This window comes from Azolla caroliniana, unplaced genomic scaffold (assembly GCF_043228905.1).
Source record: "Azolla caroliniana isolate FFs.n. ecotype wild unplaced genomic scaffold, voAzoCaro1.0.p SCAF_6, whole genome shotgun sequence".
Lineage (NCBI taxonomy): Eukaryota > Viridiplantae > Streptophyta > Polypodiopsida > Salviniales > Salviniaceae > Azolla > Azolla caroliniana.
Window position 1 is genome coordinate 2,115,514 of NW_028230441.1, and position 26,593 is coordinate 2,142,106.

Consider the following 26,593-nt stretch of genomic DNA (forward strand, 5'->3'; position numbering starts at 1 on the left):
TTGCATTGGAAACTAGTTTTATATAAATAATTTGCAGTATCTTTGATATAACTTCTAGGGTTTGGAAAACACTTATCCCCATAGCAATATTGTTTAAGTCGTAAACTTCTTAGCGTAATAATGCCTATCTCTATTTTACTTTTAACATGTTCGGGTCTCTAAAATAGATTCTCTTTACTACACAATACTAACCGATGGATCCACACATAGATGAACCTCTAGGGTTCTGAACTAGGAGAGAAATGAGATGGACAAATTTCAAGAAGAAGATTTGGGCTAAACGATTATATAGATTGATTTCCATTAGTCTTGTTTACTTTTTGCTACTATAAGATATCCTGCAATTGTGCATTGCACACGTGCATGGAGAAACCATGCAAACATTCAGGGCCACACATCACCAAGTCAATAGTCAATTGGTCAAGCAAACACCATACACAACACGTGATTCAATTCATGCAGTAAGCTCATTATGGCCTTATTTGACATTTTACATTTTATATATTAACATGCAAAGTTGTTCATTCACTATGACCCGACTCAAGATTTTTTGGTGAGAGCAATTCATTCATCCCTACATACAGCCAGCTACCCTTTCATAATTTCACAAATTGAATATTTTGATGATAATTACGTATGTAGGTATTCTGGATAAAATGCTCAACTTGCATATATTCGGTGAGAGCCATCATTTCATAATCTCACAAACGATAAAATGCTCTATTCGCATATACTTGGTGAGAGAAATTTGTTCATCTCTACATACAGCCAGGCAGCCTTTCAATATCTCACAAATTGAATATTCCAATAATAATTACATCTGTAGGTATCTGGATAAAATGCTCTACTCGCATATACTTGGTGAGAGAAATTTGTTCATCTAGCCAGCCACCCTTTCATAATCTCACAAATTGAATATTCCCATAATAATTACATCTGTAGGTATCTGGATAAAATGCTCTACTCGCATATATTTGGTGAGAGAAATTTGTTAATCTCTACATATAACCAGCCACCCTTTCATAATTTCACAAATTGAATAATTTGACAGCAATACATATGTAGGTATCTGGATTAAATGCTCAGCATGTTTGATCCACAATAAAAATAGCCATTTGGTATTTGTTTCACAATAAACGCAACGCATCAAACAAACAAAAGAATCATTTTGTCGTTCAGCAAATTATAAAACCAGCAGCAGAACAAAGTAGTAAAGGATAAATGTGTATCAATACATTTTAAGGGAGAAGACAGAGAAACCAAGTACAAATTTACTCACTTCACCTTAAGACCAAAATAGTTAATAGCTACAAAATTCAGAAGAAACTAATTTAACCAACACAATTTTCACAGTAACTAGTGTTAAAATTAGATTCAGTCACAAAACATTGGGGTCCATGCAATATTCCCCATACATAAAACAGACTTAAGGAGAAATCTGCCACTTCTGATCTAGGTGCTTTTTTAAGTGCTTTTGGATTGGCCCAAGAATCCTTGGGAAATCATTTAAAAGCCCACTTAAAATTCAATCAGAAAATTGTATTAACTCATTGATATTCCAGATTAGTACTTCCACAAGGTCAGCATACTGTTATGATTTAAAATGCTCCATTCAGTAATACTGTATTAACTCATTCACATTCAGATTAACTTTGTTTCAAAGTAGCATTCAGGGACCGCCCATTACTCCAGCCAGTGGATCACTGATGTCCAAATAAGCCAAACAGCAAGGTAGTAAGTTCACACGTAGATGTTCTGTACAATGAAGCACACAAACCTATCATACATGCTACAAATGACTGGACAAGCTTCAAGCTACCTGCAATTGATATTAAAATTTATTAGTTTAAAATGGAATAGAAGCTAGCTTGGTTTTTATGATAGTATATACATAAGCCAGAATGAAAAGACAAATACTTCACTAACCCTCAACAAAGTGGAGTACCTGCAAATCAAATCAAATCAGCAACATTCATTGGCATTTCATCAATTTGTGTACTATAGTATTGCTCGATATCCCGAAGAATTCTAATATCATCACTCCTCACAAAATTGATGGCAACACCCTGACAATTAAGAAGGAAATTATTATCACCCACTAAATTTATCAACAATAGCAAGATTAATTTTTGTAAACTCATACCTTCCTTCCGAATCGACCAGAACGACCAATGCGATGTATATATAACTCACGATTATTTGGAAGATCATAGTTAATGACTAATGAGACCTGATGCAGAAAACAAAAAGGTTTACAGAAGAAATAAACATAGAAATAAATGAGATAGGTGGTGTGCTGTTTTGTAAATATAGCCTACAAAGTTATATACCTGTTGGACATCTAAGCCTCGAGCCCAAACATCAGTGGTTATCAGCACTCTTGTTGTTCCAGTTCGAAACTCTGCCATAATTGCATCCCTTTCTTTCTGAGGCATGTCACCATGCATGCAAGAAACTGTAAAATTATTCGTCCGCATCCTCTCAGTCAGCCAATCCACCTAACACAGATGCTAACGTGATGACTAAACTGTGAAAAAAAATTCAACTGTTTTTAGAATGAGACCCATATTCCAACACTCACCTTTCTTTTTGTATTGCAAAATATAACAGCCTGAGTAATGGTCAAAGTATCATACAGATCACAAAGAGTGTCAAATTTCCACTCTTCCTTTTCAACAGCCACAAAGAACTGTTTGATACCCTGAAAAAACACAGTATTATATGAACCTTTCATTTACAGGGCATTTGGAAATCATATTTCAGTAGAAAGAAATGATACAACTCACCTCAAGTGTCAACTCATCACGTTTCACAAGGATGCGAACTGGATCAGTCATAAATTTACTGGTCATTTCTAGTATTTCGTGAGGCAATGTAGCCGAGATAAGAACAACCTTCAAAACACAGAAATTATCAATGAGACCAAGCAATGAAAAGCTCCAAAACGTAGCACATTGGTAGAAAAGCTCATAGTAATATTACCTGAAGTTCAGGTGGCAAATATCTATAGACATCATAAATCTGATCCTTGAAGCCTCTGCTAAGCATTTCATCTGACTCATCCTAGAAAAATACCCAGAATTAAATTGGATTACTCTTCGTGCTAAAATTACTGCCACTTACAGATGGGAGCTTCAATAGGTGGATACTTACAAGAACAAGTATCTTCATCGCCCTTGTTCGCAATGTTCTCCTTTTGATCATATCATAGACTCTTCCTGGTGTTCCAGAAACAACATGCACCCCATATTCTAGCTTCCTAATATCCTCACCAATGTTTTTCCCACCTATGCAAGAATGAGCTTGAATGTTCAAATAATCTCCAATGGCTAATATAACTTTCTCAGTCTGTGCAGCAAGCTCTCTTGTAGGAGATAATATCAACGCCTGAACTCTGGAAAAAATTAAGATTTCACTTCAGACTTTAAAAAGTATGCAGAACAGGATGAAAGCAAAATCAGAATGTAATGGAGATTCAAATTTGTACTAGTGACAGAAGCACAGACTCATAGAAAGCAAAACAGAATTTAGTCGACTAGTTTAATATTAATCACAGTATGCAGAAAAATATCACCAGACAAAAGTAGAATCAGATATCTGTGTACGTGAGATACTTCTGACAATTTCTCAGGCTCTTCAAGAAATTCAGCTTCCACAGTTTGTAAATGGGCTCACAGACAACGCTCAGTAAACCAGTTCAGAAATTCCGTAGCAAATTCAATGAATCGAAATAAGCACACAGGAATTAAAAAACAGAAAAGCACACAACGAAGCTACGAAAGAAACACACAAAATCTTTAGAAGATAGCCCTATGGATGTAACCATGCAGAAATCAATTCCTCAAAGTTAGCACACTAAGTTCATATGATTCAAAAGTTTATAAGATGCAGAAGAGGTCATAGGAAGCATAGAAAGAAACACTAGTCAAAAGCTTAATAAGAGATTTGTACCGATGAGACTGTACAGACAATCAATCCTCAAGTCTCTTTGTGAATCAAAAATTTGCTGCAGTAAGGCGTTTTGGAACTCAATCAATCAACTAGGAATCCCCTCCAAAAAATACCACTGCAGAGAATTATCGGTACCTTATGTAGACATTTACATATATCACGAGACAAAAAATACAGAAGTAAGGATGGTGTGAAGTAGGAAATTATCATATTGATGATAAATGTTCTTCAGGCCAAAGGAGCATTGCTTTATCCAGAAGCGAGGATAAACCCAAACACAAACTGGAGACCGTCAAGCAATAGGAACAATTAATGCAACAGTAAAAGACTGACGAACAAAGGCATCGTAGAACGCAAACATCAAATTCTGGTATTTCCAATTAAAACAATATGTATAAACCTAGGGAGGCATTGAACGAATTTAAAATAGGCAATTAACAAGCTTGGACATCAGTCGCATGCATATATAAAAATGCAGCTTAAAACCAATTTTGGATATAGATGGATAGATGGCTAATTTGTTTTAAAACTGACTTTGGAGATATCGTACTTGGAGAGAGAGGTAGAGAGAGAAGATGGTTATAGCTCTTAAAAAAACTCCTATAGTCTTTAGTAAATTAGAAATTTAACTTAAAGAGTGGGGCATAAATATAATCAACCAGTTGACAAAACACCTTTAAATTATGTAAACTAAAGCAAATTTTGTGTGCTCTAAGTGAACATAAAGAAGGCTTCCAAGTCAATACTATGAAGGCAAACTCACGCAAACAAACATTAATCTGAACTTCTAAGACAGAAAGTTCATACAAACAGCATAATATAACAGAATAAACTGAATAACAAATCAGCTGACAAAGGAAGAGGAACTCAATTAAATAAAAAGTAGCCAAGCGAGACAATTAAGAACATAACTTTTCAAAAATAATCCTGCGGTCAATCCATGCCCTAGAATCTATAAAAAACCTAAATTTGCAATCTTAGAAGTATCTTGTGGAACAAGATCCAAAATCAGATTTCTCCTTTATTAGCATTAGCCGGTGTATACAAGAGACAGTTCAAGAAGATTATAGTTTTGTTACCAATAAAATGCTATAACAAGGTAAAGAGCCAAACCAGCAGTCATTACGAATTTGTCTTTTGAATAGGCACAATTTTTACAACTCCAAAGCAAAACATGGAAGAATCTTTACATGCCTGAATGATAGTCCAAGCCAAGAAAGAAGGAAAGGGAGAGGAAATAATTAAGAGGGAGGGACGAAAAGAGAGGGGGGAAAGAGAGATTACTTACTCTCTGACAGACGTGTCGATGAGCTGACAAACGGCGAGCGCAATCATAGACGTCTTTCCTGTTCCAGACTGTGCCTGCGCGATGACGTCGCGATTCTGGATGATTGGCCGGATGGCCCTCTGCTGGATCGCTGAAGGCTTGTCGAAGCCGTAGGCGTAGATTCCTCTCAGTATCTCGTCGCGTATCCCCATGCTCTCGAAGCTTCCATAGACCTCGACGCCAGGGCTCGTCTCGAAGTTCATGGCATCGTCATCTGCAGGGGCAGCTCGGGGGTTCGTCCTGTTGCGAGGGACGACAGAAGAAGCCGCCATGGCAGCACAGAGCAGGGAAAGGAAGAGAGAGAGAAGAATCCCAACGAAACACGAAGCACGTTTCTGACGGCAGGCGACGAGCGAATCAACAGAAGAAAGAGTGGCAGCGGGATCAGCAAACAAAACCCTAACCCTAATCTTCTGCAAAAACCAGAGCGCTAGGGTTCCTTCCACTGGTGTTTCTTTTTTTGTTTCTTTACCGAGACTGTGTGCCCCTTTAAATTTTATTTTTTCTGTCTTCAGTTCTCTTCGTTTCACACTATGGCGTGACAATAAAATCAAGTATGATGTTTAAAGGGCGACGACGGCCCAAGCCAAATAGGCACCGGTCACATCTCCGTCGGTAAAGAGAGGAACCAGACTCTGTTCTTCTGTCGGTAAAGTCCTCGTACAAAAAATCCTGGGAAATTTTGAACGGCAAAAAATATCCAAAATCTACACCTTAATACAATGATCTCCATAGAGTAAAACGGAGCTAATAGTTACTCTATCTTGGTATGGGAAAGACAGTTGAAAGAAGCCAACCTTGTGAAGGGTTGGCTTTCATTCACCCGCCGGCACGGACTAAATCAAGCACTCTCTGACATGTGCAATATGTTTTTGCCCATCACACGGCTCTTCGACCCAAGTTTCCTATGCGGTATGTGGTGTATCCCAAGTCTTTGAAGCAAGAAGCACTTTCCGGTCACTCGAAGCTCCCAATCTGAGGCACAAGGTATTGACCATGAAATGATGAACTTTGGAAGCATTGTGACCCACCCCATTGTGATTTTGGGAGTGTTTTGTTTGAGAAGATCATTCACCATTCCCATCTTTTGGTGGCATGGTATTGATGACTGGTTATAGGAATCTAGTGACAAATCCTAGTCTTGCTTGTTACCCCTTTGAAGCTTTTGAGTTCACCCCACATTTGCTCACACCCCGATTTTGGCATATTAATAATTGTCAAATATTGAAGCATTATCATGTGGTGCTTGAAATATCATTGGATATAGTAAAAGTAGACCCATATATTGAATTGTTCATAGGTATTTATAAACTCGATTGATATGGTGTTAACCTTATTTCCTTGGTATTGGCTTTCACAGATGATGATAAATGTCGATTTGGATTTGACATTGGGATATTCATCTCATTGATCAACACATACTATCACTATGTCCATGTTCACTAAACCTATTGTGATACTAGAATGTAGCCCTCTTCAAATCATCAACTTTTGCATAGGATTTTGCATCAAGGCCGGAAGAGGAAGGAGACTCAATTAAGATTTTTATTCCTTTATTTGTCTCCTTCATGGAAAGTAGTAATCAACGGAATGTATTTAGACCCTAAAAGTGTGTTGTGTTGAACATGAATCCCATGAATTAATGAAAAGTCAGACATGCACACACCCTCTCTCCAACAACAAATGCTTCCTAGGTTGGCAACATCCACAACCCACGCTTGTTAGGCAACACATGATTGTTACCAATGTCTCCTTTAGTCTTTCATCACACCAACATGACACCAATGCAATCCTTCATAACCAAAGAATGATGTATAAATTGATACATTGCCTGCTGGTAGTAATAACTCCTTGTTTTGTTCATGAATAATAACTTGATACATACATACATGCATATTTTTGTCATCAAATGATTAATATTCCTACAACAACAACTTCCATGATCAACAAGAAGGGTAGAGCCCATATTTGGAATCAAATCATTGGGATGTCTAACATATCAGGAAAATGAAGTAATCGTGGCCAGGGAACTACAGAGAATGATTGCCATTTCAAATGATTGATGATATGATATACACATACATTGTCACCGGGATTGGCCAAGCATGACCTCCGCTCCTTGTAACCATGTTGATGGAATGGATACCACCATGATAGATAGGTAGCTAGATACATCCTTTTAAGTTTTGACTAATCTTTAACACATATATGTACATATATAGCTTACTCGTGTCCATAGTCTGACAGTGAAGACAAACAGAAAAAGATAATGTTGTAGCTATGGCGCTGCTCTACCGCGACGTTTGGCCACTCAGAGAAGGCCCTCAAACCACATCCCCCCCTATTCAGCGTCTCTATAATCAATCCATCAGGTCATCTTCACACACGCTGTCAAGATTTTGGAGGTTTCACCTCCATGGGAGCTTCGCAAAACTTTCCAGTCCCGTACGTCATTCTTCTTCGTCTTCGAATAGTTTTGATTCATCAGAGATTTTACAAGAATGCAGGATCAATGCATCAGTAGCTCATGGATCTGAACCAGCTAATAATGATCTTAATGACTCTGATGAACGTGGTTATAGCGGTCTAATTGCCTCTGAATATGCCAAAAGTGGCCTTAATGAAAATGCCGATAGTGGTACTAGTAGTGCATATGTATGTGAGACCGATGATATCGGTGAGCGTGAAAGGAAAAGGAGAGAAAGAATCGGTACTGCCAACAAGGGAAAGATTCCATGGAATAAAGGCAAATCTCACTCTCCAGGTATCCCTTTCAACTATTGGGTGCTAGATATCTAGTTTATAAATCCATTTTCTAGGAGGATGTGGTAGTTAAAGTGTTAGTATAATGATTTGAAAGCTAAAACATCAACAATTAGAAGGAAATATTATTCTTTTCAACCATTGGGTCACGCAAAGTAAATTTGTAGCTAGGTGTTGCATGCAGTTAATGCTATTGTTTTCAACCCCGGATACGTGGAAAAATGGATTTTGTAGAGATTTTTAGGAGGAGAGTGATAGTTTATAATTGGTAATTAAGTGTTAGTGTAATGATCTCAAAGTCAAAATATAAATGTGTTTCATGAAAGAAAACCCATTGTTTTAGGCGTGAATTCTTCACCCTAAGCTTATATACAATCACATTTATACATTTTGTCTGTATTTATGACTTCTTGTTGATATGTAAAGGCATTGCTTCCACACTGTGCTTTAGAATCCAGTGTATTACTTCACTACTACATTTTGACAATGTAACCTCATGTTTTGTGCCTTTCCTTGAGTCAATCTTCCATGTCATGTAATAGTAAGCTCTCTTGTTACATTTCAGCCACAATTGCTTTGATGAAGGAGAGGAACAAAGTAGTGATGCAAGATCCAAGAGTAAGAGATCTCCCTTGTCCAATAACTATCTTATTGCAAAATAACAAAGAAACTCCTTCCCCTTCCCTCACCCTCTAGGGTGGAAATCTGTTCTCCGTATAACAAAAGTTCAGTTCATTCATTACAGATAAGGGAGAAACTTCGGAAATATTCCCACCCTCAAAGGTATACTTTTCATGCTCAGCGGAAATTAGAGAGGAAAGGATGTTTGAATTCCATGTACTAAGTATTTTCTCATTCGGTCTCATTTGCAGTCCAGAAACCAGGGAGAAGCTCAGAGTATTTATGAGATCTAGGATGGAATATGAGAGAAAACAATTGACACTTATACAAGAGTGGAAAGATGTCATTGCTGAGAATGCCAGGATCGGAAACTTAGGAGATGACGAACTTCAGTGGGATAGCTACACTATTCTGAAGGATCAGTTACGCCAAGAGCACATCAACAATAAAAAGAAAAAGAAAGAGAAGGTCCATAGGTCTTTGCCATTGGAGCAAAGACTGAAGATATCTGCGTCAGTTAGAGCTAAATGGGAGGATCCTGTAAGGTCATTCAGATACTTTTGAAGAGGCATGTAGCTCTAGATTTTTATGATTGTTTAATAGCTTACTGTTTTATGGAGGCATATTGTTTGAAAATCTAGCATCAATAAGGAACTAAAAAACAAAAACTATGGTAGAAATTAATTCTCATGTTTTTCCTCAAAGTAGTCATACTCAAGAATGCTAGTTTTGGAGAGAGAAAACGAAGCAGCAAGATACATTCTAATGAAAAACCACTGAAAAGGTAATAGGAGAATAGTCATGGAGAGATGGATAGGTTTTATTATTGTTCTCGAAGGTGACCAATGGGATGAAAACTGAATCATTTTTGCGTAGTAGGTGTGGATTTGAGTAGCGATTCTCGATGTTCAAGAATTCTTGAGAATTGCATAGTGAAAAGTTGAATCTAATGACAAACCACTGAAAAGATGATAGGAGAATAGTCATGGAGAGATGGATTGGTTTTATTATTGTTCTCGGAGGTCAAATATGACCAATGCGACTAAAACTGAATCGTTTTTGCATAGTATGCGTGGAATTGAGTAACGATTCTGATGTTACAATTTAGATTGCAAATCATGATTATGTAGTGAACAAGATCAATGTGTGGAATGGTCGAATGCAACCTATTGTATCAAAGCATGATACTCTAACTCCTTTCAGTATACATCAGACGATCTCTATAATGGTTTGATTCCCGATATTCCACTGCTCTAGTTTTCTGGGAAGTGTACAATGCAGTCAGATGCCTCTGAATGCCTTCCAATGATGCATACCCTTCAAACTGATAAGAAAGAAACTCTCCTCCGAGATCATTCTGAAGGCACTTCACTATCAGGTCCACTTCTTCACCATCTGTTGCCACTTGATAAACTTTCCAAGAGCCTCAGCCTTTTCTTCGGGGATATAGACTTGTAGCTGGGAAATCAGATGGACAACTGGTTTTAAACTCTGGTTGGGTATGTAGACAATGGTGTTAAATGCCTCTGCCTTGAAAGACTCATGGAGATCTGTTCCCTTAAGCATCCATTAGACCATCTCTATGCTAATCTGATTCTAACGTTCTGCTACTTCATTTTTCTGGGGAGTATAAAAGTTGTCAGCTTGCTGCCTTTGAATGCCTTCTGATGATGCATACTTTTCAAACTGATGGGACAGAAACTTTCCTTCACGATCAGTTCAAATTCACCTCACTTTCAGATCATCTGCTGCCAGTTAATAAACTCTTTGAGGAAATATACCCACATCATCCCACTGTAATCATCTAAAATCAGGAAGTTGTATGATGATCTGCCTAATGCGATTGTTGCTGTCTATCCACAGAGATTGAAATTCACCAACTTTAGAGGAGACGTCACTCTCTTGGCCTCCTGCGGAAAGACTTCTAATATTGCTTGCCTGACATGCAAGCTCCAGGCACTTCAGCCAGTCCTGGTAAGCTGAATACCAGCCTATCTTTTTACATCTTCCACAATATTGGGATCAGAAATTTCCAAACTTATCTGATTATTCCCTATCATGATAAACTCACCATTGATGTCCCTTAAGTTCTACAAACAGCTCTTATAAGACTGGTCATGTGTCGGCTTGCTCTGCTATGTAGGAGCCCAGTGTTAGCTGATGCATCTTCACTTGAACTCTCTTCTGCAAGGACCATGGATCTGGCACTATCCCCTTCCTCCACAAGCACAACTCCAGTCTCCATCACCATAGGCATCAGACTCTTGGCTTTCGACTCTACAGTCTTGAGCCATGTGTCTCCTCTTAGCTCAGTTGTTGCTCTTTCCACTGAAAGCCCTTGTGGTTGTATTTCCCCCCTTCTTCTTCCCGAAGTAGTGCAGTGCAGCATTCAGAATTCCTTTTGGCTGTTGTTGTGAATCCACCTGCGTATCCTCTTGGAATAACAAAGAGAACGCCTCAAGGTAGAGTGGAGAGTTTCTTGCTAGAGTGATCATCATTGTGACCAAACCATCATACATCATGGGCAAGGTGAGGATGTCTTTCTGCACCAGTTGGACACCCAGAATCTAATCTCGGGGGTGTTCTGATAAAATGCTCCGCCTTGATTTTGGATCCTGGTTTTGTTCTACATCTTGTTGTGGTGTTGCAGAATCTTTTAGGCATCCACTGCCTTTGATATGCATGGAATGAGAGCGTCAATACAGTATCGGTTGTCTCTGTGATGATTACATAGAGGGCATCCACATTCTGCCTTGTCTAACGTTGCACGTCCATTGCGAGTGGAGGGATTATTGCATCAGATTCTTTGTATCTGTTTTTTACCTGTGGAGTATGATGTCTAAACTTTGCAATCAAACCAAGCATGCTATCCAAGAACTCATAATTGTTCAACATGGTAGTCAACACCCATAGAATGTAGTTAGTGCAGTCAAAATTTCCCTCAGTCATTCCATCAACCCAGAAATAAGTGCACGACCACTCTCATTTGTTGCCATCTTTGCTGCATTGGTAGAGTAACTGTGGTACCTTGTTAATTACCACTACCATTGTGTCTTTGACCTCCTTCAAAACCCTTGTTTGGTTTTAAATGCAAAACCTCAGTGCTTTGACACCATTTTAACTGTGGAAATTAGAAGGAGAGTTGCAACAATTAATTACAACAGAACATACAATGGAGAAGCAAGAAGACAGATTATATTAACAAGATTGAAGCTAAAGTTAGAATATCCAAGAACGTCAAATTGGTTCCCTATGGAACCCATTTATTTCCCACTACAGTTAGGGTGTGCTGGTTGTCCAACAACTAGTGCAGCCTCTACGGCTACACGTCTGCTGTTGATACTTGTGTGGTTTCTTTGAAGAAGACATGTGTTTCAGTTTGTGAATATGGATCCACATGGATCTCAAATAGATAGATAGAAAGATTGATTATATTAGCGTCTTCGGAGGTCAAATATGACCTATGAGACCAAAACAATTACATTTCACGTGATACGTGTGAAAGTGAGTAGCGACTCTCGATGTTCAAGAACTTTACCAATGAATGTTGCAATCGAGAGTGCACATTGTGGTTGTGAGAGAAATTCATGCAAGGATTGGGCTTGGTCGAAGATGTGTGGAAAGCATGGTCGAATATAATCAAAGGCCAAACATTGTATCAAATTGTGATACTCAGACTCTCCAACATGTTTCACTTGTGCCCCAACGCCCTGTCTCACATCGCAATGCATGTGAGCTAAGTCGCATGGAAGCAATGGTTCGAATAGAAGCCAATGGAATGGGCTCTAACATGTATCAATGTATATGTTTCCCCATTCTCCGAAGAATATGGTTTTGTAGTTGGGTGCAACATGTGTAGTATAATGTATGAAGCGTGAGCCTCCACATTTTTCCATGTCATGATATATTGGCGTTGCAAAAAGGCCTCATTTACAGAGGAATCTAGTGATGCATCATGGAGCAAATGTGTTGCATCCATTTGCCAAACCACTTTTCACCACTTTTCATATCTTGCATCCAATCGGAACACAAAATTTTGCTTTTATGCGTCTTTTGGATCTTTTTGCTTGCTTCCCATGCGATTCTAGGAAGTCGATGTGAGGGACTTTTTTGAACCTTAAGCATGTATTCAATCAACAACCCTTTCCATGGCCAAGATCTCAATGGGAAGTGATCTCGTCTCAAGGAGGAGGAGGATGTACAATGTTTGTTTCTTAACTTGTAGAAACTTTGTAAGAAACTCTTTCCAAGTAGATTTAGGGATGCTATCACCCCATACTTCCACCCCATAGAGAAGCACTGGTGTCACCAAAGTGTCGAAAAGGTATTTCTTAAGGACCCAACACTTCTCCACGATTGCATGTGTTCTCAAATGTATAATACGCTCGCTTTCCCGCTCTAAGCGACATGTAGCACATTCATTCCATCTATGATTTGAAGGAACTTCAAGGCCAAGATATTTGAAGCTTTCCACACATTCAAGGGGCTCATTATTGTACATAATGCATGTACATGAGAGAGAGAGAGAGAGAGAGAGAGAGAGAGAGAGAGAGAGAGAGAGAGAGAGAGAGAGAGGTAGGTTAGCATTCGGGTTAAGGTTCAGCAAGATGACCCCACAAACACTGGTTTGGGAGTTGAGTTTACTCCACTCATATGGTCCCCCATGGATCTCTGAGAGAGAGAGAGAGAGAGAGAGAGAGAGAGAGAGAGAGAGAGAGAGAGAGAAGTTTTTGGTTCAAGATTCAGCTAGATGACCCCATTCTCTGCAGATGAAGCACTGGTCGGAATCCAGTTTACTCTACTCATATGGTTCCCCATTGATCTCCAAGAGATAGGTCCGTGTTTGGGCCAAGATTAGGCAAGACTCAGCAGATGAAGCACAGGTTTGTATAATCCAGGGATCACTATTCCTCTAAAGCTGAAAGCTGAATATCTGAGGAAGCTAACCACGACTCATGATTCCCTACTGTAACCTTGAAGGATTGATTGTAAAATGCGTCAGAAAGGCCAAATGTTATGTCACCAGATCAAATTAAAAATTTTATAGAAAGGGAACACATTGCATTTTAGAGAATACAAATGAGATTAAGTTCTATATCCTCAACGTGTCAAGTTACACAGTTGACATTCTCCTATGTTGTGATAGGATGTGGGGAAATTGGTTGAAAATGATTCAGGACTTGCATTGAATGACATGTTGTGGCGCAGCAACATAATTTACACATGTTTGATGTCTCAAGGAATGGATATATCTTGAGGAGCTTTTGCCACATATATCTTGAGGAGAATTAAATGGAGCGAGCAGAGTTAGAAAAGGAGTGCAGAAAACAACGGCAAGTAAGGATGATGTAGTACTCAAGCCCAGACATATGGGCTGTAGCCACTGCATCTCTTGTCTTCTTTTGAACTTGTTCTTAATAGCACTTTTTCCTTGTTGCTGTTGCAGTGTCACAGCTGAAAACCTCCCTTTTCATCATTTTAGATTGGTACTTTTTGCTTTTTGATAAAGCCTGAGTGTCTCCTCAGTCTCAGCATCAGTATTCTAAGTGTTCTTTGTTCCCAATTATCATGTGTCCATTGGATCTGCTTGATCTTGGAGGGTCAATTAAGGCTCATGCATTTCTCCTTCAATATTAATCTTTTTAATGAAGGACAAAAGTGGACACAGGTACATGTATCAATTGCTTAATAAATGATCAGAAATTGTCTCTAAATTATTGTCACAACTTCTAGGGCCTGATTATAAATACATGTCCCCAGAATGATGAAGCTTAAGAACAGCCACATGAGATTCCTTTGCCTGTAACATTTATATTTAAAATAGATTTTAACCATTGCCTAAACTTTCATTACATGTGTATGTACCCGTATGATTTTTTATTTACTGCTCATGCCACCCCTCTGTTTCCTAATTTCAAGGTGTAAATTTTTTTTTCCGCAGTCTCTGTTTGATGTAACTTGTTATATTTGTTATGTGGATAAGAATACCTATCCATGGTTCATTGCTACCTGTTTTTATTTACAGTCATGTACTGTGTGGATGTATGAATGATCGATTTAATCACATTCCCGACCATGGCCATTGCAGGAGTTCCGAAAGAAGGTGATTGAAAACATGCATGCAAAAAAATTGACAAACACAAGGAGAAAAAAATACAGTGAAAAAATTTCAGATGCTGAGTTTGACAATATACTGGATGTTCTCACAAGAACACCAACATCTAAAGATATGGTGGGGTTTTCTGAAACAAAAATTGGCTCATACAGTGACCCGTCCTCCAAGGAAAAGCTTGCAAAACTGCTTCATGTGCGAAAAGTTAAATGTGTAGAAAGGATGTTGGAATCAGAGATTAGAGATGATCATCCTGGAAGTGAAAATAGAAATGTAGGGGAGAAAACAGAACTGGAGGCATTGCAAAAAGCTCAACTTGAGGCTGCAGATAGGGCAAGGTAAAACATTTATGATTTATAGCTAGACAAAATGTGTTTTCTTGATCTACCCATGCGAGTATGTGAGTATGGTTTCTCTGTGAATTCCTTTGAGATCAACTTCCTGCTTTAAATGAGTCTAATTTTATTTCCTCCCTCCATCTCTTGAGTTATATGTGGCCCAATATTGGACATTAACATATATGTACAACACACACATACGTAACTTGTAAGAGAGAGAGAGAGAGAGAGAGAGAGAGAGAGAGAGAGAGAGAGAGAGAGAGAGACTAATCTGATCCTATCTTCGAATGAATTAGATAACTGTTTTCAAGATATTAAATATGTTGTATGATCATGTCATAGAGCTGGCTGTTACATAGTTGAAATAATATCTCTCACTCTCTTATTTGTTTTAATTATTGTAGTAGTGCCATAATTATGGTTGTAATGGGATGATATGCACAGCTCTCATGTCATATTCTCCACCGATCCTGTACATAGTACCAGGATACTTATTCCTAAGCTCTAGGATTCTTATGACTTGTTTCTTTAGCACTTTCTAATCTAGTTTTTGTATAATGAAGATGATTATTGGAGCTTTAATAGAAAAGTCATTTTTTGGATGTTTGCAAATATTGATATCACAGATCATTTTATTTCTTGTCTGCATTCATTCCCACTGTCACAAAGACATGCACAAAGAAGCTTTTAACCCGGAGTACACTAGGATTTTACATAAATATACAAGACGCTCAAATCTATTCTTATTTAGTTTGGTGGGTACCATGTCTTTGATCTTATGTCTCATCATGTTGATTTTACTTTTATGATCTAGGATTCTACTGGCTGAAGCAGAGCTAGCTGCTAGGGCTTTGGAGGCTGCAGGAGCCAGAGATGAAAGCCTTACTCGCTCTCTTCTGGAGGCGAGAACCTTATTGGATGAAGCAAACAAAACATTATCGAATACACAGGTCGTATCATCACCTTCCAATTGATTGCAGAACTCGTACTTACTGTTTGAGATCATTGCTGCAATGCGTACTGAAGGGAGGATATATGGTTTTGGCACGAGTAAATTTTATTTTACATTACCACATCCCAATCAGGAGGTTTGGGAGTGGTAACTTCTTAGCCATTTCAGGCAGCTAACCAAACATCCTATTTCTGTACTCAACCCTAGAATTCATTGCTTTACCTGATAGCTAGCTCACAAACATTCACTTCTGTACCCAAATCCTAGAATCGTTTAACATTTTCATTCCTACAATGTGTTTGGTTTATCACGATGTGTATTCTTAGTTGTGATAGTTATCAGGTAAATTCTTGAAAAACATCAAGAGCCACCTCTCATTATGTGAAAATTTCACATTTGATCCTATAGGTCGTATTGAACCTCTTAAGGATAGTAATAAAATCTCTCTCCAAAAACAAGAAAATATTTTAAGATGGTCTTATAAGCCATTTTGACCTCTTTAAATATGTTAATATAGTGTTCTTTCTCTCTCACAATATGTATTTAAATCATTGAACATGCCTTTTTGGTTTCTTTACAGAAGGAGATGAAACATCCATTATAATTTATAAATTGTGCTCTCAAACAAAACTTAGACTTTACAAGCTCTTTGGTATTTATAGAACATATATATCCTTTCGTAAATCCATGTGATTTATTCGTCTCTGACGATGAGTTGGAAGTGTTATCGGGTTTGATTTTCAGCAATGTAAGCAAAATGGATATATTGTATAGTCATATTCACAATCCATATGGTGCATCATTCAAGTTCAAATGTATGTGTATTTATATGTAAGTTTATGATTACGCTGTCTTCTTTGTATGCTGGTGATGGACAATGCCACAGCCACTAGCACAGATGATATGATTGTTTGGTTTAACAATGTGACCGCATCAGGGTAGCAACACATCGTATATGTATGTGAGGTGATACTGGCAGATTTCTCTTCGGTTAAGCATTATTATGTTTTTTAAATTTAATTTTTTAGTGTTTGTGCAACTTTTGTTGTTTGAAAACATTTTAGCTTGGCATGGGTGGATACATCCAACCATGAAAGGAGCTGGAACTCGTGTCAAGCTACAACAAGAGATTTGTCTTAGCATTAAGTAAATAGTGATGATCATTTTTCTGGCAAGAAAAAGTTAGGCCAGGGCCTAGACACACAATTATTCCTCTTTGAAACTGTGCGCGATATAGTATACAGCCTCTTAAAAAACAAAGATGGTAGGGGAGAACCAAGCAAATGTAAGTGCTGCTTTAAAAAAAAAGTATCGTTGCCTTGCAATCACTCTTACAAAAAGCAAATAACAATCTCTTTAATTGTTTTTTAACACTTTTAATTTCATTACGATTTATTTTTTTGGTAGCATTTTGAGTGGAACACAATTCACCACAGCACTCACAAAACACAGCATGCATAAAACGTTTTTCATTTCCGAAAATAGGGTTCAAGACTTGCGGTCAAAGGAAGTAGTGGGGCTCTAGAAAACAAAAATAAAATCTATTTATGCATCACTCTCTTTTGTTCTAAACTTCTATTTATTTATTTATATCACTAGTAGTTACTAAATTGCTAGTTTCAATGGTATGGCAATGATGGGTTTATGTTATTTGTATGCTTCAAATTCCAATGACGACCTTAATGCGAAATTCTCAAAATGATCTCGCAATAAAACTGTATTATTAGGAGAATTCACTATTGCGCATAGTATTTTAAGAATGACTTTGATGTGAAAGGAATTTGTCACTGTGATTAGGAGAAATCATTCCACATGGAATGGAATATATAGAATCTACATAGTCGTTAGTATGTCAACAATGTATCACGGCCCACGGGTGGTCTTGGATAGGCCATCAATGGCCACATATGTGTTCCCAAATGATTTTTATTTAGAATTTTTTTCTTCCTCCAATAGTTTCGAAAATAGATGGTCAAATTACACAACAGTAAGCACATGCATAGAAGTTTGAACACATTGTAACTCCCTGATAATCATTAAAAACAAATTTGTACACTCTTGCCATCAATCTTGTTATTACCCATTTCTACTTTATCTACAAATTTTATTATCTTCGTTAGATAACCTAAGACCACACATATCTGTCTACATTTTACATTGTATCGATGTTTTATATATAAACAAGCAATTGTGCAAGAATATCCAACATATCTTTTGATGTACCTTATTTACTATGGTATCGTGGTTGAGTGAAGTTAATGTATGGAAATAGTTACCATAGTGTCATAAACCCTTCAGTGACATATTTTGATACTTACAAGTTACAAGTTAATACTACCTCCTTAAAATTTAACTTTGCCTTGCATAAATTTTACGGCCTTTCTCAATAGCCTCCCTAAATTATTGTGAGTGCGATCTGTTATTTTTACTTCAACGATAGATCATTATCTTTACCCAACTTCTTGTCCAAATCAGATTTCAAATCATCATACCAACAATATTTGCATTCACACATTCTAATTTCTAAGAAGAAAGTATTAAAGCTAACGTATGGGAGTGGAGTTTACATCAATTATGTTATGAGATATAATTGTGAAGAAGCTAGAAATTACCCGAACAGTCCCAAGTAACAAATACTTGACAAGGTCAAAAGGACCTAATATTACCATAAATCTTTTGTTTCCAAGAATGGTATTAAAGCAATTTGTGTGCTTTTTGGAAAGAAGAAGAAGAAGCAATTTGTGTGGGAGAAAACATTGTTTCTTTGTCTTTGCTCTTTCTTCATCAATGTGTGATCCAAACTTCTCGTAGTGTTGTTGGTTATATATTCATAGTAATAGATCAATACACGTATACAGAATAATCATTCCTAAATGTGGTGTGGGAGGCGTTTTATGTTTGTGTCTCAACTAATTGCCTAGAACAATACTATGTCATGCCCATTGCACATAGCGTAATAATCTACAAAAATAGGTCTCTATGATTTAGTTGTATAACCAATGGCATATGACAAAACACTTAATTGGTGCAATTTAAGAGAAGCTTTATTGCCCATTTTTGTTGTTAATATTCATTATATATGCATATGCTCCTTAAGTTTTACTTTGAGACAAACACTCTTTTTATTTATATATTGATACTCAACAAAAAGGTGCTTGTAAGTTTTACCCAACAATATTCCATATTGACAGCATATCCAATAAAATTGTGCAAGTTGTTGTCAGTGCAATAGATAAGAAAGAGATAGAGCTGATGTAGATTCATCCAAATACTCTTTCCCACTAAAAAGAGAAAGGGACAGACAAAGTTGTTACATGCCTTAACAAAATGAGAATTGGGGGAGGTGATATGGGTGGATGTACATGGTAAATAAATGAGAGAGTCAAGAGTGTTTACAATTAGGCAATTGGTTGGAAATAAGGAGGCGTGTCTCGTAATGTCAGACTTGCATAAATTAGTGAGATAGAGAAAGAGGTGATCTTTTTGGTGTAAATAGACAAGAGACCGTAAAGACAAAACAAAAGATCATAATGGCTTTTGTTAGCATGCATGTGACCATCATAATAGTGTCAAAAAGCTACAACTTTGTTCATCTCGTGGCACTTGAAATTGTATACATGTGGAATGTTGCTCGAGTTGTCCACTAGTTGAAGATGTTCATGTTAACTGAGCTTCTGATGTCTTATATGCCTTGATGATTGAAAATAATGATTCGAATGTGATATTGTACTCTAGTTAATAAAAGTGAGCTACATTTGTTTTTGTTATGTTGGGCCAAGGAGGATTCACGCGAGCATGGATTGGGAGCTAGGTGCATTTCTTTTTATTTAGTTGGAACTAGGATGATTGATGGAAATATGGGATTGGGACACACCTTGGAGATGATGAAGTAATGGTCGGAGCGTCTAATAATTCTTTTACATATATTTTTTCGTGGAATTGCACCCATCATTTCATGTATAAGGCTACGTACATGTTATTATCCTTAGCAAAATGGTGTTGTGTGGGTCACAAGATATCCCAAATAACATCGCCCACATTTTCAAACAAAGTCAATGATATTTATTCCAAGACACAATTTCAATATCTTTGGGTGTTAAATAGACTCTCAATTATTAGACGGTGCATGGCATAGATACGACGGAAGCCCACGAGGCATGAGCATTGTCGAGGGAAGTGGCGTATTATGAGAATGCTTTATTCGGAGATGGACGATAGAACGTGCGCATCCGATACGTATTATCATGACCAACAGAACAGTGAGGTTCATATTCCGTGCTAAGACATGATATGTATACAGTATATATATATGTATATAATATATGTGTATATACACATATGTATATAATAATATACATATGTATGTATGCATGCATGTATGGATGGATGTACATATGTACATATGTATGTGTGTATGTGTGTATGTATGTATGTATGTATGAAGGAAAGTATAATGGCCACTAGTATGTGTGTGCTATTATGTACATGAACTTGCCTGCTCCTTTGACCCTCCCCAAGCCAAGAGAAACATAAAAAAAGCTTATGTTTCTATCATCACCACATGGAAATAAGTTAATAACTGTATCTTCTTCTTCTTCTTCTTCTTTATCACCATCATGCTTAGGCTTTGAATAGCCACCATAGCTAAGCTAAGCTCTCTTGTCTCTGTCACCTCATCCAGTTAATGCTCATGTAATGCTCCACAGAGATGGGATACATAATAAGACTACCGGATCTCCTCAGCAGATCATATCACTGTTATTCATCTGCAATAACATCAGCTACTTATGAACCAATTCATCTAGCTAGGGTTTAATCAGACAACAGATTGTGATATATATATAGGTAGATAGATATATAGATATACAGATACATTTTGATTTAGAGTACCTGTAATCTCATCATCAATGGTGCTTCCTGGATATAAATCATGGTGGAAGGCGTGGAAAGCTTCCCACCTCGGCGTTAACAGCAGTAGGTCTCTGCCAGTTTCACCATCACCGTCTACTGCAAGCAACACAATCGTTGCATGTTCTATCTGCTTAGAAAGTATGAACCTTGGCCATGCCCTCTTCACCGCTGAATGCTCCCATTCCTTCCACTTCTCGTGTATAGCTTCCAACGTCCTCCATGGTAACCTGGTTTGCCCTGTCTGTAGAGCTACATGGACAGAAGTCCCTTTTAACTGTGGAGAAGTGTTTAAAGGAACCCCTACTCCATCAGAGGGCTTGATTAAATCCACCTCCACCTCCTGCTCCACGTTCTCTGATTCGTATTGTACAGCCTTTCTTGCAAATAGAGTACATAGTGCAACTAATTCTTCGAGAGCAGATGTAGTCAGTAGTAATAATGAGTTGCATCACTACCCCCCAGAAACCTTCCAGATACGAGATGCGGAAGAGGAGCAGCGTCTGCTCGAACCTGTGCTGAGAATGCTTGATGAAACCATAGCTACCTTCCGAAATTCGGCAGCGGAGCAGCAAGGAATGAAATCGAGTTGTATAGGGCGTGATATAGGATCCAGACTGGAACTCTCTAGCATGTTCAACGATGACGAAGCACTCGATCGGTCTACTACTGCAGAGACATCCGCAGCTGTGACAAGCCATGACAATCAGGCTATGGTGATTAACGCAATAGTGGCGGCGGAAGACAGAAATGAAGAGCTCCGTGACGAGAGATTCTCCATACTGATTCAGATGAAAGCTTTAGGTGCAGCGAGGATCGATCAGGAGGATCCAACTTTGGAGGGGCAGCGGCGGGTAAATGTGGACCTGGTGGCCGTGTTGGATGTGAGCGGGAGCATGGCGGGGGCAAAGCTCGGTTTGCTGAAGCAGGCCATGAGACTGCTGGTTAGAAGCTTAGGGCAAGGGGACCGGCTAAGCGTGGTTGCTTTCTCTTCTAGGGCTCGGCGGGTAATGGCATTGAAGCGCATGAATCTTGAAGGGCGGAGAGCTGCCATGGAAGCTGTGGACTCTCTGGAGAGTCAGGGTGGGAGCAGCATAGCTGATGGGCTCTGCAAAGGGCTGGCAGTGCTCAGGCAGCGCAGAGAGAAGAATTCAGTGGCGGCTGTCATGCTTCTCTCAGATGGCCAAGATTCTTTCACCATGCAATCTCCCACAGCCCCACTGGCAGATCTAGGCAGGGCATGTACACCAGGCAGTGGTGGCAGCAGGGCTCCTAATGTAGAAGAAGCAGGCGGCGGCTATGGCGGCAAGGAGATATTCCCGGTGCATACGTTCGGTCTAGGTATGGACCACGATGCCATGACATTGCACGCCATAGCCGAGGAGTCGGGCGGCACATTCTCGTTCATCCAAGGCGAGGGCCACGATGTGCAGGATGCATTCGCGCAGTGCCTCGGCGGGCTGTTCAGCGTGGTGGCCCAACGAGTGGAAGTGGAGGTCCAATTAGTGTCTATGGAGGCCATGGCGGAGCTGAAGGGCGTGGAGGCGGGGAGCTATTCATGTAAGACGATCGTGCCGGGGCGGCATGTGGAGATCCATTTGGGAGATCTTTACGCCGATGAGGAGCGCGATATGTTGGGGAGCGTGTGGGTGCCGGTGCCGCCTGTGAAGGAGCAGAGTAATAATTGTGGTACTATTACAACCCTGCTCAATGTGGAGGCTAGATATGTGGACCCTTTATCTGGTGCTTCACTCCGAATGCCTCTGGCTCCAGTAGTAGTGAAGCACCCCCCAGAGGCCATTGATTCTTCGGGTACCTCCTCATCGGCCAGCCACGTGGTGCTTATCGACCAACACCGCAACCGGCTGCGTGGCTCCAAGGCCATCGCGGAGGCCCAATCGTTGGCGGATTCCGGGGACTTCGTGGCCGCCCAGCGCTGCCTGGAGCTGGCCCGGCAGCAGCTCCAGAGCTCGATCGCATTCGCAGTCGGGGATGCCCCATCCAAGGCTCTCGACACAGAGTTGGGGTGCATCCATGGTCACATGAAGAACAGGCATGTGTATCACCAGACGATGGGCCGGGCCTACGCGCTGTCCGCCCAGAGTTCTTACCTCCGGCAGCGGGCGGCCATGCGAGCAAGCCCTATGTGGAGGCCATCGGCTAAATGTAGCGGAGGCGGATCTAATGGCGGCCCTCCGCCGGCATATTGCACTCCGTCGATGACATCCATGCTTCAATTCTCGCGCAACTTTAGTTGCTCCCCCTCTACCCCTAGTAGTGTTAGTAGCCGTGGATGATTGATTGATGCTAAGAGCCTCTAACTGAGTTGAATCTCCTAATGAAACCCGGCCCTGGCCCGCCGCTGCCGGACTTATCTCGAGTAACCTGAAAGTTTTTTTATCGCACCGGAGGAGTTCTTCTTTTATCTTTTACTTCGGGGATTTTTACCCCTCGGCCAAGTCCCACGAAGTCTTTTGTCCTCCGCCCTATGGTACAAGAATTTACTCGCCGGGAAAAGGAAATAAAAGGTCGCGTGGTGTGTAGCTTGTTCTTTAAAATATTTTGGATTCTAGAGATGAAGAGAGCACCATGTACAATGAGGTGGATTCAAGAGATCTAGTTTTAGATTGTTATTCGACTAAATGTAAATGCCATCGACCCACCCAAATGTGACCCATGTATAGATCTCCTTGTGCCTTAAACGTAACCTCGAACCTTATTTTGTGGGCCTCGCGCAAAAATCGTATGATATCGCCCTTTACTCTTTTACAATGAATAATACTTTTGAGGGATTTCTCTCTATGTGCACAGTGCAAGTAAGTGGTAGGGAAAAACTCTCGATAAGGGAGATGAGCTAATTTATTTATTTATTCACCATGTGCTTCGTTTGGCCTAGATATGTGGCCCATCGATTTATAGTGCTTTTTCAGCAAGTGGTAGGCAAAAACTCTTTGATAAGGGAGATGAATTTATTTATTTATTTATCGTGTGCCTCTTTTGGCCTAGGTCTATGGCCCTTCAATCAATATTGTTTTCTTCTTGTAAGTGACAAGCAAGCTTCTTGATCAAGGAGATGAGTTTTTTATAATGCAACATGTTCCTTTTTTTGCCTAGAATTTTGATTCATCATTCCATATTGTAATTTTCTCTCCATGACTCTCAACCTACCTTGCGTCGACCTCTTGTTACCATTATTACTTTTCCATTCTAGGTGCACCCATGGGTTCTCCCAATCATATTACTTTCATGTCAACGCACTTGATCACATGCGTGACATACCCATCATCAATATATATACCCTACAATTTGACGTCTTATTGTGCCTTCTCCTAATCACACCATTAAGTGTAGCATTCACCTCTTAACCATCAAATGTAAGTTGAATACTCTCTATGAGCTCTACCTCTTCCAACCAACTTTTTTCTTTTTCTTTTCTTCAAACATTTTCTTCAATAGTATTAAGAAAAAACACCCGAAGGCTACAACTTGAGCTTGTCTGCCCATAAGCTTACCTTATCCAACCAACTTATCTATATGTTGCTTCTATTAATGAGGAGCTCTGAAGACAAAGGCGTTGGTGCAGAAGGTCTTTGGGGGCGGGGGGGGGGGGGGTGTATTGGCCAAGCCCAATGTTGATACCTCATAATCAGGAAAGTTTATATTTGGTTTCTATATGGTTTAGTAGTGGTCTATATAGTGAGTTGATGGAGTGAGATGTAGTTTCTTTCATGGTTGTACCCCGCTAAGTTTTAGTATTTTATCCTCAATACCTTAATTATGCTTTTTGTGTTGTATGACAGGAAGATCACAACCCATGTAATGGCCCCTAAAAGCCTTACATAAAAAACGTGAAAATCGATACCAAGTGTGCAAACATCACGCAATTAATTATTTACGCAAAATATAAGGAATTATAGACCAAAGAAAGGAAAGAGGGGTGTCAGATCGTTGATCACCCGCTAGTGATGACGCGAGACAAATTTGAACCTCCTTTATGTCGATTACCATCTTATGTTAATGTGAGATGTACATTGGGTTCCATGACGATCGCATGTGCTTTGCTAACATGAGCCATAACCACACTGACATATGCCCAACATAAGTTGAGCCCCCTTCATGAGAAGATAGTTAGCCTTCTTATATGGGTAGAAACTCTAGACCCTAGTGTATTCACACTTGACTACTTCATGTGAAATAGCCAATTGATAACACACTTTATAGTTATCTCGCACCATAGAAATTGTATCATCATTCCTTTCAGAATTGATCCACGTTGACTTATTATAAGATCGAGGAAAACTACATAAAACAGTTCTCGTTCCTTTCTTGTCCTTTTCCTTACGTACGTTTCCATCATTATAACCTTTTTTTGTTTACCTACAAACCTCCCTTTCCATGTTGACTACCTTGCCACCATCAACGAATGGTTGTGGTTTGTACTTTTTAAACCAAAGGAAATATTACAACTTTGATACACCTACATAATGTTTAACAGGTTACAAAATAGATTAGATTCATTATCATCCACGAGGAGGCCAATTTTGACCTATGGAACATATAACCTTATATATGATTCATGCCTAAGAATGAAGGTTACTTCTCTTTAGATATATTTGTCTTTGTGAAAATAATGCATCCACATATGTGCTCGCCCTTCTTGGTAGAATTTGAATGTGTCACTTAAATTATCATGTTCATGTATAAGTGAATAAATGTTTTGTGCTAGTTATAGACAAATAGATTATAACCCCAATATTTTTTTTCATATGTGTAAAGTAGTTTGAATATTATGGAAGGCAAGATGTAAGTGTGTATTTTAGAATGTCAAACCAAATGCGCTTGAGTTAGCCAAGGAGATATGGTTGATTCTCCTGCATACTCTAAGAGGTCGATATGAGGCAATACATGGTGAGCCTGATGTTGCGTTTCGAAAGCAACAACAATTTCGGGATATTTGGAAAAAGGCAAAGTTGTTCACCTATTTTGGGGTCAGAATAAAATGGAGATATGCTCCACCAAGATGGCTTTTTCCATCCCCTGTCTTGAAGGACCATGCATGAGGGTTTCCGCTACGAAACATGTTGATTCATGTGGGTAGGAGGGTTATAATTTCTTGTATGGATTCTTTGTAGCATTTGGGCATCTTCTCATTAATACCACGGTGAATCTTGATTTAAAAATAAAATCAAGGATAACAATTCTAGATTATGCTTATAGCTTTGAGTTTCCATCTTAGGCACTTGAAATTGGCTTGTATACTTTAATCCAAATTTAAATAATAAATTTAAAATATAATCTGGCATGGATGATCAATACCACCCTTGTGGGTTGCTAAAATCATCACAAATGACCACCTACAATCAACTTACTAATGTAGTTGTCACCAAAAAGACAATTGTTGTTTTTGGAATAGTTAGCAAGTTAAACTTATACTTATCTTGGGCCAAGAAATGTTTATCAATAATAGGTTCGTCCTTACTTAATTAATATTTATTTATAAATAAATAATCAAATATTATACACCACAAACCTAGTAGTATGAAAGTAACAATTTAGATAGTAACTACACACATATATTGATGTGTGTAGTTTCCCCCTTCAATAAAAAGAATTGGAATTTT

At 38.9% G+C, this 26,593-nt stretch overlaps 3 protein-coding genes across 6 annotated transcripts; 2 read left to right on the forward strand and 1 right to left on the reverse strand.

Moving 5' to 3' along the window:
- Positions 1 to 1,304: 1,304 nt before the first annotated feature.
- On the reverse strand, positions 1,305 to 5,616 carry EIF4A-III (eukaryotic initiation factor 4A-III). Of its 4 annotated transcripts, none has more exons than XM_087321046.1 (9): positions 5,240 to 5,616; positions 3,154 to 3,394; positions 2,983 to 3,063; positions 2,787 to 2,894; positions 2,582 to 2,701; positions 2,331 to 2,498; positions 2,144 to 2,230; positions 1,946 to 2,066; positions 1,305 to 1,819 (listed from the first exon to the last, which is right to left on the reverse strand). In XM_087321046.1, the coding sequence occupies exons 1-8, from the start codon at positions 5,548 to 5,550 to the stop codon at positions 1,953 to 1,955; spliced, it is 1,230 nt and encodes a 409-aa protein (XP_087177172.1). In that variant the 5' UTR covers positions 5,551 to 5,616; the 3' UTR covers positions 1,305 to 1,819; positions 1,946 to 1,952. The 4 variants fall into 4 exon arrangements, with proteins under 4 accessions (XP_087177172.1, XP_087177171.1, XP_087177170.1 ...); XM_087321045.1 differs by having other exon boundaries at positions 1,305 to 1,703; positions 5,240 to 5,608; XM_087321044.1 differs by having other exon boundaries at positions 1,927 to 2,066; positions 5,240 to 5,608.
- A 1,892-nt stretch (positions 5,617 to 7,508) lies between these two features.
- Positions 7,509 to 16,562, forward strand: LOC147862509 (uncharacterized). Its single transcript, XM_087321082.1, has 6 exons — positions 7,509 to 8,042; positions 8,607 to 8,659; positions 8,787 to 8,824; positions 8,914 to 9,202; positions 14,751 to 15,112; positions 15,927 to 16,562. The coding sequence occupies exons 1-6, from the start codon at positions 7,559 to 7,561 to the stop codon at positions 16,084 to 16,086; spliced, it is 1,386 nt and encodes a 461-aa protein (XP_087177208.1). The 5' UTR covers positions 7,509 to 7,558; the 3' UTR covers positions 16,087 to 16,562.
- A 4,147-nt stretch (positions 16,563 to 20,709) lies between these two features.
- Positions 20,710 to 23,302, forward strand: LOC147862510 (E3 ubiquitin-protein ligase WAV3-like). The gene has a single exon (XM_087321300.1). The coding sequence runs from the start codon at positions 20,972 to 20,974 to the stop codon at positions 23,267 to 23,269; it is 2,298 nt and encodes a 765-aa protein (XP_087177426.1). The 5' UTR covers positions 20,710 to 20,971; the 3' UTR covers positions 23,270 to 23,302.
- The last annotated feature ends 3,291 nt before the right edge of the window (positions 23,303 to 26,593 follow it).

Coding starts and splice junctions, on each gene's coding strand:
- EIF4A-III (XM_087321046.1), bottom strand. CDS start 5,550: ATGGCGGCTTCTTCTGTCGTCCCTCGCAACAGGACGAACCCCCGAGCT. Junction 3,064..3,153: donor CGATGAAGATACTTGTTCTT/GTAAGTATCCAC, acceptor GTATTTTTCTAG/GATGAGTCAGATGAAATGCT. Junction 2,702..2,786: donor GTGATGAGTTGACACTTGAG/GTGAGTTGTATC, acceptor GTGTTTTTTCAG/GGTATCAAACAGTTCTTTGT.
- LOC147862509 (XM_087321082.1), top strand. CDS start 7,559: ATGGCGCTGCTCTACCGCGACGTTTGGCCACTCAGAGAAGGCCCTCAA. Junction 8,043..8,606: donor AGGCAAATCTCACTCTCCAG/GTATCCCTTTCA, acceptor GTTACATTTCAG/CCACAATTGCTTTGATGAAG. Junction 8,660..8,786: donor TAGTGATGCAAGATCCAAGA/GTAAGAGATCTC, acceptor CATTCATTACAG/ATAAGGGAGAAACTTCGGAA.
- LOC147862510 (XM_087321300.1), top strand. CDS start 20,972: ATGGTGCTTCCTGGATATAAATCATGGTGGAAGGCGTGGAAAGCTTCC.